Source organism: Equus asinus, chromosome 24, assembly GCF_041296235.1.
Source record: "Equus asinus isolate D_3611 breed Donkey chromosome 24, EquAss-T2T_v2, whole genome shotgun sequence".
NCBI lineage: Eukaryota > Metazoa > Chordata > Mammalia > Perissodactyla > Equidae > Equus > Equus asinus.
The window spans coordinates 58,020,117-58,037,151 of record NC_091813.1 but is presented as its reverse complement, the minus strand read 5'-3'; the positions used below and the strand labels follow the sequence as shown (position 1 = coordinate 58,037,151).

Here is a 17,035-nt window from a genome sequence, read left to right as displayed (position 1 = left end):
TAGAGCAGGAGGAGGCAGGGAATCAGCCTATGCAAAGGCACAGAGGCTTGACACATGGTCTGTCCAACTTGGAGAAATGCTAGAACTGAACTGCCTTTAAAAATAGGTTGCATAGGAGTGACATCAGCATCATGGCGGAGTGAGCTCTCTCAGAAATCTTCCCCCTCCAGTGCACAATAAAAATAATCCATACTCCAACGGAGGACATCCAAACTCAACACAAAAAATGTTGGAGAGATCTGCGCAGCCATAAGACAGAGGGTGGAGAGGCTGGAGCCCCCCTTGGAGGTGGAACCGGCTAAGAGAAATCTTCCCCCCTCCCCTAAAGACTGCGATCAGGAAGCAGGAGACCTCCTAGAGGGAAGGAACAGGGGAGTGGACATTCGTTCACGGGAACATCAAGGATCCCTGGTGGGCCCCTGCAGTGCCTCGGATTCTCTGGTTGATAAGAGGAGACTCTGAGAAGGAATCCAGCGTGGTGCCTCAGGGGTCTCAGGCCTGGGTTCGGATCTCAGCTCTGTTGGGTGACAGGGGTCATGTTACTCAGTCTCAGTCAATGTCAGATAATGCGAGAGTGGTAATTCTAATGTTTTGCACAGACCAAGACACGGTGACGTAGTGGAAAGTAAATCGCCTTTGGGATTGGAATCAGATGGGGGTTGCGCCTGCCGACTTGATTTCATCCCACCCCCATCCTGGACTCTTCCCCGTAACTCCTGGCCCCATGTTCCAAACGTATCTTTTAAACTTTCCCTTCCTTTTCTCTTTCTTTTCCCTTCTCTTTTTCAGCCCCTCCCCTTCTGTTCCTTTTCTTTAGGGCTACGTTTTTAATGAGATGTAGAAAATTTACCAGCCAGATTTATGAAAAGTGATCTGGCAAATGGAAGATGCAACCAGGACGCTCCAGGCAACTGTTTTTCTAAGCTCCCCATAAAACTGGTTTAATTTAATAAAAAATTCACTTCCTCAATGTTTAAACACGTAGGTAAAGGAGACAGCCTTGGGACGTGTTACTCTCACATACGTACACGTCACTGCCTCAGTGTCTCGGTGTCTCTTGGCTGGTGCATCCGGAGGAGACCCGGCCTCTCCTGGAACCCCAGTCCAGGTAGGGGGGCAACAGCAGAGGGCGCGCAGGAGGGAGAAGGCGAGCACAGCCCCCCTCCCCCACCGACACCCCGCCCCAGGGCTGTCCCCCCTCGCCCGCCAGCCCGACAGCCCATGCTCCAGGTGGCCGGCAGCCTCGTGCTTGCGTTGCTGGGGACGAAGATGCTAGAGGGCACCAGCCCCGCTCCTCCCAAGGGAGGCATTTGCACCGCTTGATCCCAGGACTGCCATGGTCCCCGGGGCTCCTCCCTCTGCACGGGGCCGGGTCGGGGGTGCTGCCTGGCCGGGCTGCTCCGCTTGCAGGGGAAGCATCAGCCGAGTGGGTCAGCGGTCTCCGCGTGGGGCGCCTGCCCTGCGACGCCCTCTATGCACAAAGGTAATCCTGACTTGTTTTTGTTCTTTTGTTTTGTTGGTGATGGGAGTTGCGGATTGAGGAGAAGGATTTTGAAATTGTGAAAGGGTGTCTCCCTCTTTCCTTGTTTGTGTGTGTGTCTTTTTCTTAAAAGATGTCAGAATTTTCCCAGGAGAAGGACCTGCCTACTGGCAGGCAGCAGCCCTGGGTTTGAATTAAGCCTTTGCTGTGTGACTTCAAACAATCACTGAACTTTCATATTTTTAGTTTAGTGGGTAAACTCTAAAAATGAGCATAACAGTAACACCACAGGGGTGTTGTAAGGATTTTGTAAGAATAAGTGTGAACCTTCCGGGCGAACACATATCCTATATGAACACAAAGCAGGGTGCTAGGTATCCCCCTGTTATACAACCCGTAGAAATAACCCCTCCGACTTAAGGAGGAAGAGACTGAGGAGGCCCAGGGAGGTGAAGTTACTCAGCACAGTCGCTGGAGGGCGAGAACCCAAGGGTGGAACTTAGATTTCCCACATCCTGTCCAGTGTTCTTCTGGTCTCCTGCTCCTCTGTCTGTTAATTCGAATCCAGCGCACTCACACCTTTGGAATAGGAAGATCCATTTTGAATCCCCAGCTTCATCATTTCTGGAGTTGAGGACTCTTGACCAAATCTCTTAACTTTTCTAAGTGGTTTTGTCGTTTATTCTACAAAACATTTCAGTGCCTGTGAGGTACCTACCTGCTGCTATAGAAGGTCCAGGGAACAAAAAATGAGCACAACATGATCCCCGACCTCATGGAATTCATATTCCTGCTAGAAAGCCTCATACATAATATAAGCAGAAATAATTAACTAATTTGTTGGTAATTACAGAATATGGTGGAAGGAAGTTGTTCTGTTTAATGTTGGGGGTGCGGGCCATTCCAAATAGCTCAAGAGTGAACAGAGCTTGGAAAGGTAACTTGGAGCATGTGGCCCAGACCCGTCCCCACCTCCACCTCCGTCCCTATCCTACCCCTGCCACCGCTGCCCCGCCCCGCCCCCCAGGGCTGATGTACTCACTACCCCAGCTACTGAGAGTGTTGATGACTGACAGCTGTCAGCCAAATCCCCCTCCGGAGATTGTTCTCAGTTGAAGACAGCCACCTCTTCCCAAAGTCATGCTCTCTTCCCAGGGGAAACTCACATTCAATGACTGATCTATGCAGGGGTATCAAGTCCTGGTCCACTCCCCTCAATTTGGGACAACTCTCTGCCAGGTCTTCCCAGCTTCCTAAGATCACAATGATGGGCTCAGGCTCACTTCTCTCCCTGCCTGCTCCTGTTGCCTTCTCTCCCACTCAGGTGTTGATCCTGAGAGTGCGTAGCCATAAACCTATTGCGTGCAAATCTCTATCTGAGTCTGCTTCTCAGAGAATCCCACTCTGAGAAGTGATAATGTCTGATTGTGGCTTAGTGACATCACCCTAACAGCTCTGTAAAGAAAGCTTTTGTTCAACAAAGACACGCTGGGCTCCTCCTAGGGGCCAGTCACTGTCATAGGCATGGAAAAAATGGAGGGGAAGTGTGGAGGCAAAATCACCACTGATTGCAGTAATCCAAATAAGAAATGGGGACAATCTGAAAGGCTTGACTCGGGTGTCCATCATTGAACAAATTGGGCTGACTGATGGAGTAGGATATGAGAAAAGATGGCAGCTCCCAAATAAAAATATGGTTGGGTAAGTGAACAGAATTACTCCTAGGACAAAACAATAGATGTCAACTAACATATGATATAATTGACTTTGACCAAAAAATTTAAACAATACGCTAATCCAGAAGTGTGCATATCAGGCATTATCTATGAAAATAATTTGCCTTTTAGAACGCTTCACATCACATCCTTGACAAGATGTCTAGGAATGACACTAAGCCAGCACTGTCCAGTACTTGTGACTAATATCAAGGAATCATTGTGTATTGGCCAACATGTTCATAATGAAAGAGTCACTAACAATATTAAGAGCTAACATTTATTGAAAGCTTAAGAGCAATGTACTATTTTAAGTGCTTTATATGTTTGAAAACTCAGTTAATCCTCACAACTACCCTTCGAGGCATATACTGTTATCCCCATTTTACAGAAGAGAAAACTGAGCCACAGAGAGGTTATGTAACTTGCCCAAGGTTAAACAGCCTGCAAGAAGCAGGGTTGGGGTTTGAATACAGCAGCCTGGCCACAGAGCTGTGCTCTTAACTTCTTTGCAAACCTATCTATCTCACTTGTGAGGGTTAAAACTTGGCCTATTATAAATTTCATTCCCAATAATCTAATTATTTTATATCAAATTCCTAACAGTACCTGTCTAACACCCAGAGGAAGGAATACTATATCTTCATCAGCCCTTCCCAGTCAATACCCCCACCTCAGAAGAAACCACGGCTGTGACTTCTGTCACCATGGAGTAGTTCTGTCCACGTCTGATGATCATATAATGTTATCCTACAATATATACTCTTGCATGTCTGGCTTTACTTGCTAAACAATCTCTGCGAGATTCAGCCATATTTTTGCACATATTGTTCTCTAGTTTTAATTAAAATTCTTTTCGTTCTTATTGCTCTGTAATATTCCACGGTATTAATATGCCACAATATACTTATCCATTTTACTGTTGATGAGAGTTCTTATACACATCCTTTGGTCAACAAATACCCTTATTTCCCTGGGTGTAGGTCTAGGAAAAGAATGGCTAGGTTATAGGGTAAACATACATATTTAGCTTTCCTGGTTTAGTGGTTTCTACTTTGCCCACAGCAGTCCAGGCCCCTGTCTCTAGAGAGCAGTCACCCCGCGAAGCCAACCTTCTTTCACTGTATTTGCCTCTTTATCACACCCCAGGCAGAAGCTTCAGACCGTTCTGTGCATTTTCCTCAAAACACGCCACAGCAACACGATACAATCCGCCTTCCAAAAAGCACATCCATGACTTTCTGCCCATTCCTGCCTCTCAGACGTTCCTAGAATCCAGTACAGAAGTGACTTCAAGGACTCCTTCTAAATTTAGTGACATCCATGTAATTTTGGCACTGTCAAATTTTACCTTTTCTTTAAACTTCAAATCTATTGGAAAAAAGACAAGAGTCTTCTCTTTTACAAACTTTTATTAGCATTGCTAGATGACACTGCACGATGTATCCGCCCACATTGTGCGAGTACACAGCACTGCACAGGAATCCATACAACAGCTTGTACAGTGGCAATCAAAATAGCTGATTCCCATGATCGTTTTCATCCAAGTTGAGTGAGTGTTGTTATATCCTTCCATGAGATCTGACCTCATAATTATGATTACCCTTCCACTCTGAAACAACCAACCCAAACCAATAAAACAGAAAGCCCAAGCCCAACAAAAGGCTGTAGGGACATTACTGAAAGTACAAAATCAGGCTCCAAATATCACCAGGTATCCATCTTTTGAAAGACTTGCCCCTAAAATTTGTGTGATCTGACACTTGGGTTGCTTTTACTGCCAGCAGCAAGTGAGCTTGTATTTACTAAGAAGCAGCAGTCCACTGACACGCAGCCACTGAAAATTCTTGAGGTAATAGATTTTAAAATTTCACTGCTTAAAAAAAAATCTGTTAAATTTCCAGGTCCTGTCCAGCAGGACATATCTGTTGGCAGAAAGATGCTTTTCCTCCTTTTTTCTTTGTCGAATATTTACACATATTTGCATATACAACCTGTGTCTTTGTCTTTTCTAAGCATATGATTTATTTTAATTATTCATCATACATTCATCAGGAAAAGTTGAAAAATATACTATAGTACATAACGAATACAACAAAACCAGCTTTTTGTATAAAGCTAACACAAAAGGCAGACCAAGAAGAGCAAAAAGAATATATTATACAAAATGTCTTGATGTCGACAAAGCCCACTCTGAATGAATCACGATGGGTATATGGCAAACACCACAGTTCTTCAGAATCTGGGTGGGAGCAGATTACAGGTACGAGATTGCAAAAGACAAGTCATAGGGAACTGGTCAAATTCCTGAAGTACCATCTAATTATTTTTATTTTTAATGCTTTTTGTGAAGTAATTTTGTCCATTTAATTGGAGCTATACAGATCAAGACTGATAACCATCCCAACTCCTGTTTTAAATTTTAATAATCAGCATTCTTTTTTGTGGTTAAAAAATACATTTCAACTATAATGGCTTCAATTTACGGTGTTTATTACCCTTTTTTAAAATACGTTAGCATAAAAATGAACAATGAATTAAAAAAAAATACATTGGCTAACCTGCTGTTCTAGAGCTAATACAGTGGACGAAGGCAGCAAAAGCGGCCCGTAGACATCCCTAAAGGTACAGTGTCTCACCAGCACTTTAAAGAGAGGGACCGAGGAACACACACGACAAATATATGGCTCTTTAGAGAAGAAATAAAGTCAAGTGAAAAAAATAAGGCACTAATCACATATATAAATGTCATTCATCACACAAAGCACCGTATGGAAGGTCAAAGGGACTGCTCATTAGTGCTATTGGAAAACGGGAAGAAACCCAGTTTCCCTGGCTTTTAGTCACCAATTTCTTTCTCTCTTTCAGTAATTAATGTAAAAACACTAAAATGGTGGGGAAAATTATATATTATGTTAAAAACACAATTCATGGAACCAACAGCATGAAACAAATCATTTGGAAGTAAGAAGTCGATTACTGTAACAATGTAAGAAATTAAGAATACTTAATTCTAAGAAATTAAATACTCCCTATTTTCCAACGTTTTTATCTCAATAGAACTTGTGTTTTCCTTTCCAATTTTCTTTCAAGGATTTCTACATAATATTAATATCTATTTTCTTATTTTATTTCTACCTTCCTCTTTCTTAAAATATATTAAAAATGGTTTCCTCCACATAGTTTTAGGAATACCAAAGTTAACAGTATGAATAGTGAAATGTAGAAAAAGTTAAAAAATAAAATTACATAAATATTTTCCAATATCATTGAAAAAAGTAAAGAAAATCTCTTTTCAACCAGGCTCATTTTAAACATGACATCTATTATGACATATTATTTGGAAAATGACTACAAATTTTACAGAAAATGAAAAATATGTGCCATAATGAACAACAGACAAGATCTGGTACAAACTACTAGTGAAAGTCATTCATTTTAAAATTAAGAAACCTCTTCTCATTTGTTATTGTTCATGAGAATATAGTTAAAATGAGATATATTCTGATAATTCAGATAGAAGATAATTATTCCTTAGAACTGTAATTTCTGAATATATAGTAGTAACAGATTAAACACCCAAATGGTTTTCTTTTTAGCAGTTTATACTCTTTGTGAAAAGAGAACATGAATAATTTAATTGTCCCACACTTTTGCAATAGATATACATACATATATTTACTTCATGAATGTCTTATAACGAATTCTGTCTAAAATAGAAACAAAGCAACTAATTGTTGCAGCTTAATAAATAATGCTTTAACATAACTTAATAACATTTTAATGCCACTGTTTTCGTGTTCCTTCTACACAAAATTGCTTCTGTGACCTCCCAAAATTTACTACTTATGAAGTTAATAACCGATTTCATAAGCAACAAGATTGTCAGTTTTCATATTAAAAATCTGTAACAGATTGTCCTTGTCAAGGTAAATGACATATATATAAACCAATTACTGTTCTAGGTTTCATATGAAATATAAGGTTGGTTTACTTTTTTCAATACAACCTACAGAATTTTAATTATGAAGAAAATAATCAAATAAGTCAGCTATTGCCATATGGAACTTTTTAAAAGAATGAGTCACAAAAATGGTTTGTAGCCAGCTGATAAAAAACCATGATAGTTTATCTAGAATTTTCTTGATAAAGGAACATAAAGCATGCTAATTTTCTATAAACTGAAAAAAATCAGATATTGATGGTAAATATTTAGATAGTATTTACTTGAAAGGAACAATAAAATTATATGTGGACATAGAGGAAGAAATACATTAATGAAAAACATGTTATGTTATTTTGAAGAACTTATTAGATTATTGAGACTATGGCCTCAGCTGGGGCATGAGGTGAACACCTAACAAGTTTGCAGGAAGCCAATGACGGACAGCACAGGTTGCTGGCTACAAGGAAGAATCCGAAATGACACTATTTCAGCAATTTCTGGGGCCCTTTCACATCCGTTTGACCCTCCCTTGAACTTTTCCATATTGTGTACTAAATCTATACTGAATATATCTTGAGTGTGGCTTATATCTAAATCATATCAACGAAAAAGTTGAATATTTTCAAATGACAAATGGTTTCTCTCAAATACAGCTAATATCAGTTACATTCAATGTGATCTACTTTACATTGTCAAAAATTCTAATAATGTTCAGAGTATGAATCCATGGTTTAGCCTTATATACAAATGCTACAGTACATAAATCCAGTCCCAAGTCCAAGCACAGGACTTTTTGCTGCTACAAAGACCACAAACCATCCATCTGGCCATTTTGGATGAATCATGAATGACCTGGGGTCCGGGTAGATGAATGTCCACATGTGCTTTCCGTCCAACTAATAAGCAAACACAATATTGACCTGACAATGTTCATGAAGCAATTTCTGAAGCTTGGTTTTAGAGTATTATTAGCCTCTCCGATCTAACTGACATCTCATTCATTTTACTTTTTGTTATAGGGCGGGGCAGGGCTCTCCCACTCCTCTCAAGAAGAGGGACAAGCATCCCAGGTACTCCTGATACATTTCAATTTACAGTGGAATAAGCTAAGGTAAATTATGGTCACTACCATTGCCAAATTACGGAGTCCTTTCAGTGTTTGAACTTCATTTCATTAGAGTCAAAGGAGTTAATGGTGAGACAGAATCTATCCCACAGTTGGCCAAGATGTGAACGGGACTGCAGAGCGAACAAACAAAATAACCACAAAATCTAAAAGGAAACAGGAACTTGATGTTGAACTACGTGAGTATCACTTCACAAGCAGGGAAGAAAGTCATTTAATATTAATGCTGGAACAGAGAGACAAAAATGTGCGATAGACCTGAAAAAATTTTTTTTCTATGCTAATAAGTCTGTACAATCTAAGTGATGCAGAATTAAATACACCTAATGAAATTTCTTTTATAAGCTAAAATGAAGTAGCACAAAAAAAAAGCAGTGGCAGTTTTTTGTGTATGTTTTTTTTAAAAAAAATAATTTATTGCCTTTTAAGTCCATATTGTTATTCTCAAACAGTCACTTCTTCAGCCAAAAAAAAATATATAGTTTGTAATATGCATAATTACGTGCTTCTAAAATTGGCACTATGTCTGAAGATCTATACGGTATATGATGTACGAAGGCTGCAGCTAATGCACTAAGTAGACAGTTACAAGTCTTACACTACTGTCACTGTGACCCTCTGCTTCTTGGATTTAGATAAAGTCAACTAAAGTTCCAGCCTCACAACAGTGATGTACAATAGATGCCCCAGACAAGTGTTAGCTAGGAAATGAGTATGAGTCCTATCCTTAAAATCAGAGTTACAAAAGAGTTGCATTGCATTGCTCTTTTAAACGTTTGCAACATTGGTTAACATCCAAAAGGTAACATTTCACAATCTTGAACACTTCCCAAATTTTGGAACTCTGATTTTGTTCAGACCGTATCATAGTGCTTCCATAAAATTATTTCAGTTTTATTGAAGTAATAATTGTGGATGAACACATTAAAAATGGGATTTTGGAACTTATTTTCCATAGGGGGAGGAAAATGTCATAATTAAATTACAAAGATTTGAAAAACAAAATACTCTCAAACTGGCTACTGGTGGTAGTTTTGATTTACTATGCTTCTAGTTAGTGGAATTTCTTTTATAGATCTCACAAAAGATAAAAATGCAGTAAAAACTTGCAGTAGAAATTAACTTGATATTTTAAACAAACATTCCAACTGGGTTATTAGCTAACACTTATTAATTACTTGCTATGTTTGAGCTCCTAAGACCAATTTCTAAGATTAGTATAGTTTCAGAAACTTGGCTACATTTTTTTTCCAGGTATGCTTTATTTGTTTTAAATTTTAAGCTTTAGATCTGCCCCCCTCAAATTTAAAGAGGTGACAAAAATTTGCTAACACTGCTGTCTCCATCAAAAAGCAGGATATGTATCAGTTTTTTTAACTCTGTGAAATTACTTAAATGGCACGAGCATTTTAAAGTGCATTATTGAATTTTAAGGCTATATTTATAATAGATATTAACACAAAACAACAAAGCTGACCACAGGAAAAATTACTTTCAATGGTTGGGACAGATTTCAGTCACAAACACAAAAGATAAGCATACAATCCAATGGGAAGACACACGAATGCGTATGTGCAGCTTGCTTATAAAATTAAAATCTACAATGGCTTTTGGCATGAATTTCTTTTTTATTTTGGTACTTAATGAAGTATACCAATTAATGTTGTTTAGACCACTAACTTTTTTTTTATAATTATGAATTTAACGGGCAGCATAAAAGTCTAACGTTAAAAACAACCGCATTTGTTTAACAAGGGAGAGACTGGATCGATGTCTTGGCAGATGTACTCTAATTTGACAAAGGTCAGGAAGAAATGTTGATGCTTTGCACATGCCAGAGTGAGTGTTTCACCTGCTCCTGTCTCTCCTCTCTTTTAGTGAAAAGGAGCTAACTGGAGCATCAGAGGAGTGGAGAAAAAGGAGGTCGGAAGAGTCATCAGGGACTAGGGGAGATTACAGCTGTTTAAGCCTTTTAGGGGAGTCATGGGCCATATATTTGGGTGATAGGATTGAAAGATAAAGGCTCAACTGGGGTCCTTGAGACTCAAGAGATGGTGGCTGGCAAAGGACAGAGACTCTCCTGACACCACTGAATCCTGACACCACAGCAGGGAAAGCACAATTAAAGATATCAGGTTGTAACCTGACTGGTGTTTAATTATCTTTGTTTTCCTGTCTGTTCTCCCTCTAGGATGCAATAGCTTCTACCAGAAAACCAAGGTGATGGCAAGAGGATGTTGCTTGTGTCAAAGGGTATGGCTCCCTCTCCTCTTGTTAACTCCACATACAGAAGTTCTTAGGGAAGTGCTGGGATTCATTGTAAAATGAATGTTTCATATTATTCCACAATTTATAAGCATCCCAACAAACCAGCAAACTTTTACACGTAGCCTAATTTATTTTTCTATGGATAACTGTGGTCATTCATATTTGCCAATATATTGCTTCATGCTTTTCACAATGGCATGATTAAATTCCTTTGTGGAGCAACATGCATGAACATGGATAGTGTTTTAAAAAATGTGACAAACATTATCAATTTGGCTATTTCATGTAATTCCCTCAAGTTTTAAAACTAGGCAATCCAAATATCAATGCATCTTTCTCACATATCTTTAGATATCTCATGCATTTATTTTTACTGGAATAATGTGAATTTTTAAAATTAGTTTTGGCAAGGTATTTATTTGGCTAACCAAGAGGGGGAAAATCATCTCGCACAAGGTGTTTTTCTTTAAAAATTATGCACTTTTATACAATCTTTTCTTCCTCCAAGAAAAGGATCTCAAATATGTTATCTCTAGGATCTCATTCACTGAAAATGCATTAAAATTTTATTAAAAATATCTTATAAAAACCAAATTTAAAAACTTATGGAAATGTTCACACAAAGTGACAAAAATATATGTAAAGGATCTTCACTGATGCTTTGTAATAGAGAAGTGAAAATAATCCCAATGTCCATTCAATAGGGACTAATTAAATAAATTAAAGCTTAGCCCCACAATGGAATATGTAGTAATTTACAAAACAATGAGGTAAATTTATTTAAACTCTTATGGAAAGGTGTCCACCAATATATACTAAAATGAAAAGTAGTCACAGGACAGTAAGAATATTATCATTCTATTTGTATAAAACTAATACACACACAGATGCATACACACACACACTTATTTGTATATTTGTAGAAGTGTCTGGAAGGACACATACCAAACCATTAACAGTGGTCACCCCTAGAAAATAAGGGGTGGAGTAATCAGAGGAATATTTATTTTATAATTCTATATGGTGTGATGTTTTTTAAAGAAGTATATATTAAATTTACAATAAAAATATATAAAAAAGTGACAAGCCTTGGATAGAAAGACATTTATATTATGTGCAAGCTTCTTTTTGTTAAAGTAGTTTTTAGAATTCATCCCAAAGTTGTTACTTTTTACCTTCATTGTTGGCACTAACATAAATAATCCTTTTTATTTTCTCCCTCTTTTTAAGATCTTGATGACCTTTAGTAAAAAATTCACAAATAATTACTTTAAGTCACCAACAGGGCAAGGCCTAATATATACCAACTTCTAAAGAGACAAATGTATACATTAATTTTTCAAAATCTATGCTATAGAAAAACAAAAACCCTGTGCAACACAGTGCGCACCAGCTCAAGCAGTGATGAAACAGCCTTCACTGATAACAGATACTACTTTGTAACTGGAAAATTGGAACATTTCCAAATAATATAAAAATATCTCCAAAGATAAGTTATCCAAAGAAAGGAATAAAAATCCCTGAGTAGGCCAAAGACAACAGATACAATAACCTAAGAAAATAGATTATCTAAGACCAGAGAGTATATTATTTAGCCAGTTGGTATATATGTATGTGGCATATGTATTCATATGCATCTATGGAAACATTATATATGTGTGTGTATACATATATATACACACATATATACATATATACGCAAACATAGCCACTAGATTTAGAATTCATCACATTCACATATCGTCACACTAACAGCTAAGTCTGAGAAAGACGAATTTATAAAAATTAAGTACTTTTTGACAGAATTACATGGATTTATGCTAGAAATTCTTCTCTCAGTTTTAATACTAAAGCATGCAGAATAGGCACTCAATAAATATTTGTTGAATGGACAGATGGATGTATGGATGAATGGAAAGGTGAATTTGTGAAACTAGAGCATCGCTTTTTCTGGTATCAGGTTATGCTTTAGAAATATGCCATTCCAGAACCATAAATGGTACACTCTCCTCTAACTGGAGATAGACTAGTCCAGAAGCTACAGTACAGCTATTCTGAGTGTTATTCAGAAAGAACAGAAGTGTGCTGGCTTGTTATCCCTGCAAGTAAACTTCACTATCATGGACTTTTTAGGTCAAATAAAGATGATAAAGGTTCTTATACTCCAACAAGACAAACTATCCATGTTAATGCATGTTTTATCACATAATCTATTCCAATTGAGACAAGGTTGGGGACAAATAAATGCTACATCTATGCAGATAGCTAATTCTAAGGATTTGGAAACAAGTGGAAACTTTAGGTTTCTTAGGGGTCTTTACTTCCTTTCTGCTGATGACTTTCATGATGAAAACAAAGGAATAACATAGTTTAGTTCCTTGTTCTTTTCTTATTTTTAAAGACTCCTCAGCTTGGTAAAACTTCCTGAAAATATTTCCTGCATTTTTTTTTTGCTTCCTTCTCCAAAAGCAGTTTATGTTTTGGATAAACCCATAAACACAAAAGGTTTTGTTTCTAAATTACCCCTCCATAAAAAGATACCAACACATTATTATGCATTCGAACAGTAAAAATAAGGAAAATCCTTCAAAACTAGTATTTGTTTTCATGAAAAACTTGGGGACAAATAAAAAGAGAGGAAAAGAGAGAGGAGAGGTGAGAGGGCGGGGTATTAAATAATGTCACATCTTGACCTAAAGCAGAATTATCTATAATTACAAGTTGGTTAAGAAATATGCAGAATAAGGATTTGTCTAAAGGCTTAGGCAGTTTTCTCTACATCAGACTTGTTATTTAAATTAACTAATCCTGCCTGAAGGATTTATTCATATAGTGAAGTATGTATGCCAAAATATAACAAATCTGAAAAGACCCAAAGATCAGGTCTTGAGAATTTCCTAAAAGCCACCTATGAGTTTGTCAGTTTATAAAATTCGATAATCCTGGAGTGACATAGCACAAATTTCTGTGTGTGTATGAGACAGAAAGAGAGAGCAAGAAATAGAAAGGGTCAACATCAAAATAGCCTGTTGTCTACACTGACTTTAATTCAGTACATTACCAAATTATGCCCACAAAGGAACGATCATCTTTAAATAGGTCTATGAAAATATGGAAAACAGCATAGAGGCATGGAACTGGACATGTAAAGGTTACTGGACCTAGTTTTAATACAGATATTTATATACACGCACATTCACACCCCTACACATACACACTGGAGTAACTCATGATTCTTCCCATTAATTTAGTTTCATGAGTTCCCTTTTGGGCATTGAGATTTTTAACAATTATAGCATCTGAAGGATAAAGGAATTATACTGCCTGGGCCACTGATGGAAACAGGTGGAGATGATGAGCCTTTATCTTCTGAAAAGTGGCTTCGCTTGTTGGTGGAGGTGGACTTCAACTATTCACATGGAGTCTCACAAGGTGGCCTGGAGGGAAGTTCAGGTACAAAGACAGTCCAAGCAATGCTCAGGAGAGGCATGCTCAGACAACTCTGAGGATAACTGGTTCTTAATCAAAATATTTTCTTCCAAGAACCATTAGGAAGGTCAGAGTCATGAAACAGATGTTTATAGTTTACGAAAGTGACCATTTTCAAAAGCAGCAATCTGTAGAGGAAAGGACAGGATACCATGTTGGGAGTGCACCAGAGCCGAGGCATTGTGGCATGCAGAGAACCACGGGGAGACGGGATGGAGACGGGTCCTCCCAGCGTTTCTCAAGATGTGGCTCTCAGACAGGTGGCCCATTCTGTAGAGCTCCCACCTGGACCAGCTTAGCTCGATGAAATCATCTGCATTTTACCAGTGCATACCTGTCCGTGACCGTTTTCTCTGTTTTTTACAAAGGCAGTAGATAGGAAATACAAATAAACCTGGGAGTAAAGAAAAAAAGATTGAAGCTCCTTAGAGGGAGACACATTTAGGTTTATATATTTGAATTTTCCATTTTGCAAACTCTTTACAAATAATCATTATTTATCAATACGTGAAAATGAAGAGAAAAGACACCTAGGCTGGGAAATGTATTTCGTTCGACAAGATTTCATTCTTTATTCTTTTTCTTTCCTCTCTCCCCCTTTTAAAAACCTCAGTGACACCGGTTTGAATATAGAATAATTCCATATGTGGAGCAATCAACAAAGCAGCCTTTATTTATAGCACTGAATTTAAAATTCTCTAAAGCAATGGTTCTCAAAGTGTGGCCCCTGGACCAGCAGCATCAGCATCACCAGGGAACTTTTTAGAACTACAAATCCACGGGCACCACCCCAGTACTGGGTTGGAAACTGAGAGTAGGAACCAGGAACCTGTGTTTTAACCAGTCCTCCAGGTTATTCCAAAGCACGGTAGAGTCTGAGAACCACTGCGCTTTAAAATGCGTATTTTAATATACTTGTATGACTAAAACTATAGACATCACTGATAATTTCCTATTTGTCAGTGCTCAAGTTATATGTTGGGTGTATGTTCCTATACACATGGGAAGTATCTTTTTCTAGATACCTTTTTCCCAGGGCATCCTTTCACTAGATGGAACCAAACACCCAAGGGTGTACCAGAGTCTCTTTTCTTTGATGCTCCAAACTGAACTCAGAATTTGAGAATCTGGGTTCCAGGGCCACTGGACTTTTTCACTGAAATACTAGTTGAACTAACCGTGGTATTAAAAGTGGGTTAGTAATGCTTTATAAGATACATGAATCAAAGTGTTCATAGACTGAAAAAGTATCACACCAATCCATCCTATATGAAACAGACCGAATCTCTGAATCTATAAATTATATGCTGATTATCTATCTAAAGCAAACATGGGACAGAAATGAGTCCACGTAATGACTGACTCACATCACTACATTTCCACAATATTCTCTCTGTGGCACTCAGAGAATTCTCATCTCAGATAGCTTAAGTGTTTCTTACCGATTACAACTGCTATGGCCCCTAGTGCTAATCCCAAAACCAGGATTAGAGGTGCAACGAATAATTTTCCAGCTGGAAAACAAAAGGCAAAACCATTTAAAGAGTCTTAAAACATTTACCAAACAATTTCAGCAATGCTTTTTAATACAGAGTGTATGTTATTTTTTCAGAAGTCTGATTATAATGAAGGCTATATCTCTCTAAGGAAACGTATCAGGTGTAGAACAAATATACATATGTAAATTCAGCAGCTTTACTGAAGTCCTGGGCACATGAGTCAAACATCTCATCAAGCATTTATCCTTTATAACGAAAAAAATTCCAAGGCGACTGGCTCACAGGATCATTCACCTTTGTGCTTTTCCTTTAGATTTCTTCCATTTTCAATTTTCAAGATTTTGAAAGATTAAGAAACAAGTGACACTCTCAGTTAGAAGAAGAAAATCTAGTCAGCTCACAAAATGGAGAACTAGTAGGTGCTACAGAGGGCTTCTGCCCAAGCCCACATCTGGAAAAGTGGTTTATTCACTTCCTGGATGCAAAGAAAACTAACAACAGGAACACCTACTAGACTGAACTACAAATGGGATGGTTTAACACTGTCGTTGGAGAAAATCACCAATAAACATGTTAATATGTTGAAGGCTAGTCAAGTGAATCGTTTTAACAAATTTAAAAAGGAAGCACTTCCAAAGAAGGCTAAAGGCTGGTAAGGATGCCAAATGGCATCCACCAGCATTTTTTTTCTAAATGAGTAACTGAGCAGTGATAAGAATAAGCTCTAGTCATATGTAAACGTAGCACAGAGCTCACAATTGGAATCCCACAAACTTTGAAAGGCACTAACACAAAAAAAGACGCTAGTAGTTAATATCCTGTTGTTATGCAATAATCTTGATCTTAAGGCATGTGACACAGCAGTACAGCTGCATGACCTGACAGGAGAGACAAGGAGGGAGCGGAGGGCCTCTGCTGTAGAATCACATCAACGTTTAAGAAAAAACCAACATCATTCTATAAATTAAGGACGGTAATTTGGAATAACCAATTACATAAAAAGAGAGAAATATAATGCACCCATTTGTCGGAAGTTTGTGAGAAAAATATTAACTTTTTTATTATTAAGAAATGGTCTTTGGAACCACAAACAGGCAGATAGAAAATACAGTTTCAAATACTAATTTAAAAAGACTGCCACTCAATCAACACGATGTCTAACCATGGGTTTTACTTATATTTATTACCAATGACAGAATCCAATTAAGTAATACTAAATCTCATCGAACAACTGCACTTCGTACATTCTTAAAGCTACGCTTAAGAGCTTAGAATATATTGGCATGCGTATTTTAAAAGAATCTGCTTCTTCCTGTATAAGTAGCTCAGAATGTCCATTTGTGTTTCCTTTTTAAATAATTATCAGTATATTTTCATAACAGCAATGAAACATGACCTCAAAATAATAGCACCAATTTTTTTTTTCAAACACCACAGAACTCAAAGAGCCAGAAGTGCACCCTCTCTCTTTGGGAAGTAATAAACTGATTCCAATCAAGCAATCAATGTTCA

The 17,035-nt window shown here is 37.9% G+C and overlaps 1 protein-coding gene across 1 annotated transcript in view; it reads right to left on the bottom strand.

Annotated features, from left to right (window-relative positions):
* Positions 1–13,564: 13,564 nt before the first annotated feature.
* The window catches only part of RNF217 (ring finger protein 217), a 111,723-nt gene continuing 108,252 nt past the window's right edge, over positions 13,565–17,035 (bottom strand). The window contains exons 5-6 of the mRNA XM_044757202.2: positions 15,467–15,538; positions 13,565–14,418 (exon numbers count right to left, since the gene is read on the bottom strand). Coding sequence (XP_044613137.1) covers positions 14,345–14,418; positions 15,467–15,538 — 146 coding nt within the window. The 3' untranslated portion in view covers positions 13,565–14,344. The remainder of the gene's footprint in view (positions 14,419–15,466; positions 15,539–17,035) is intronic.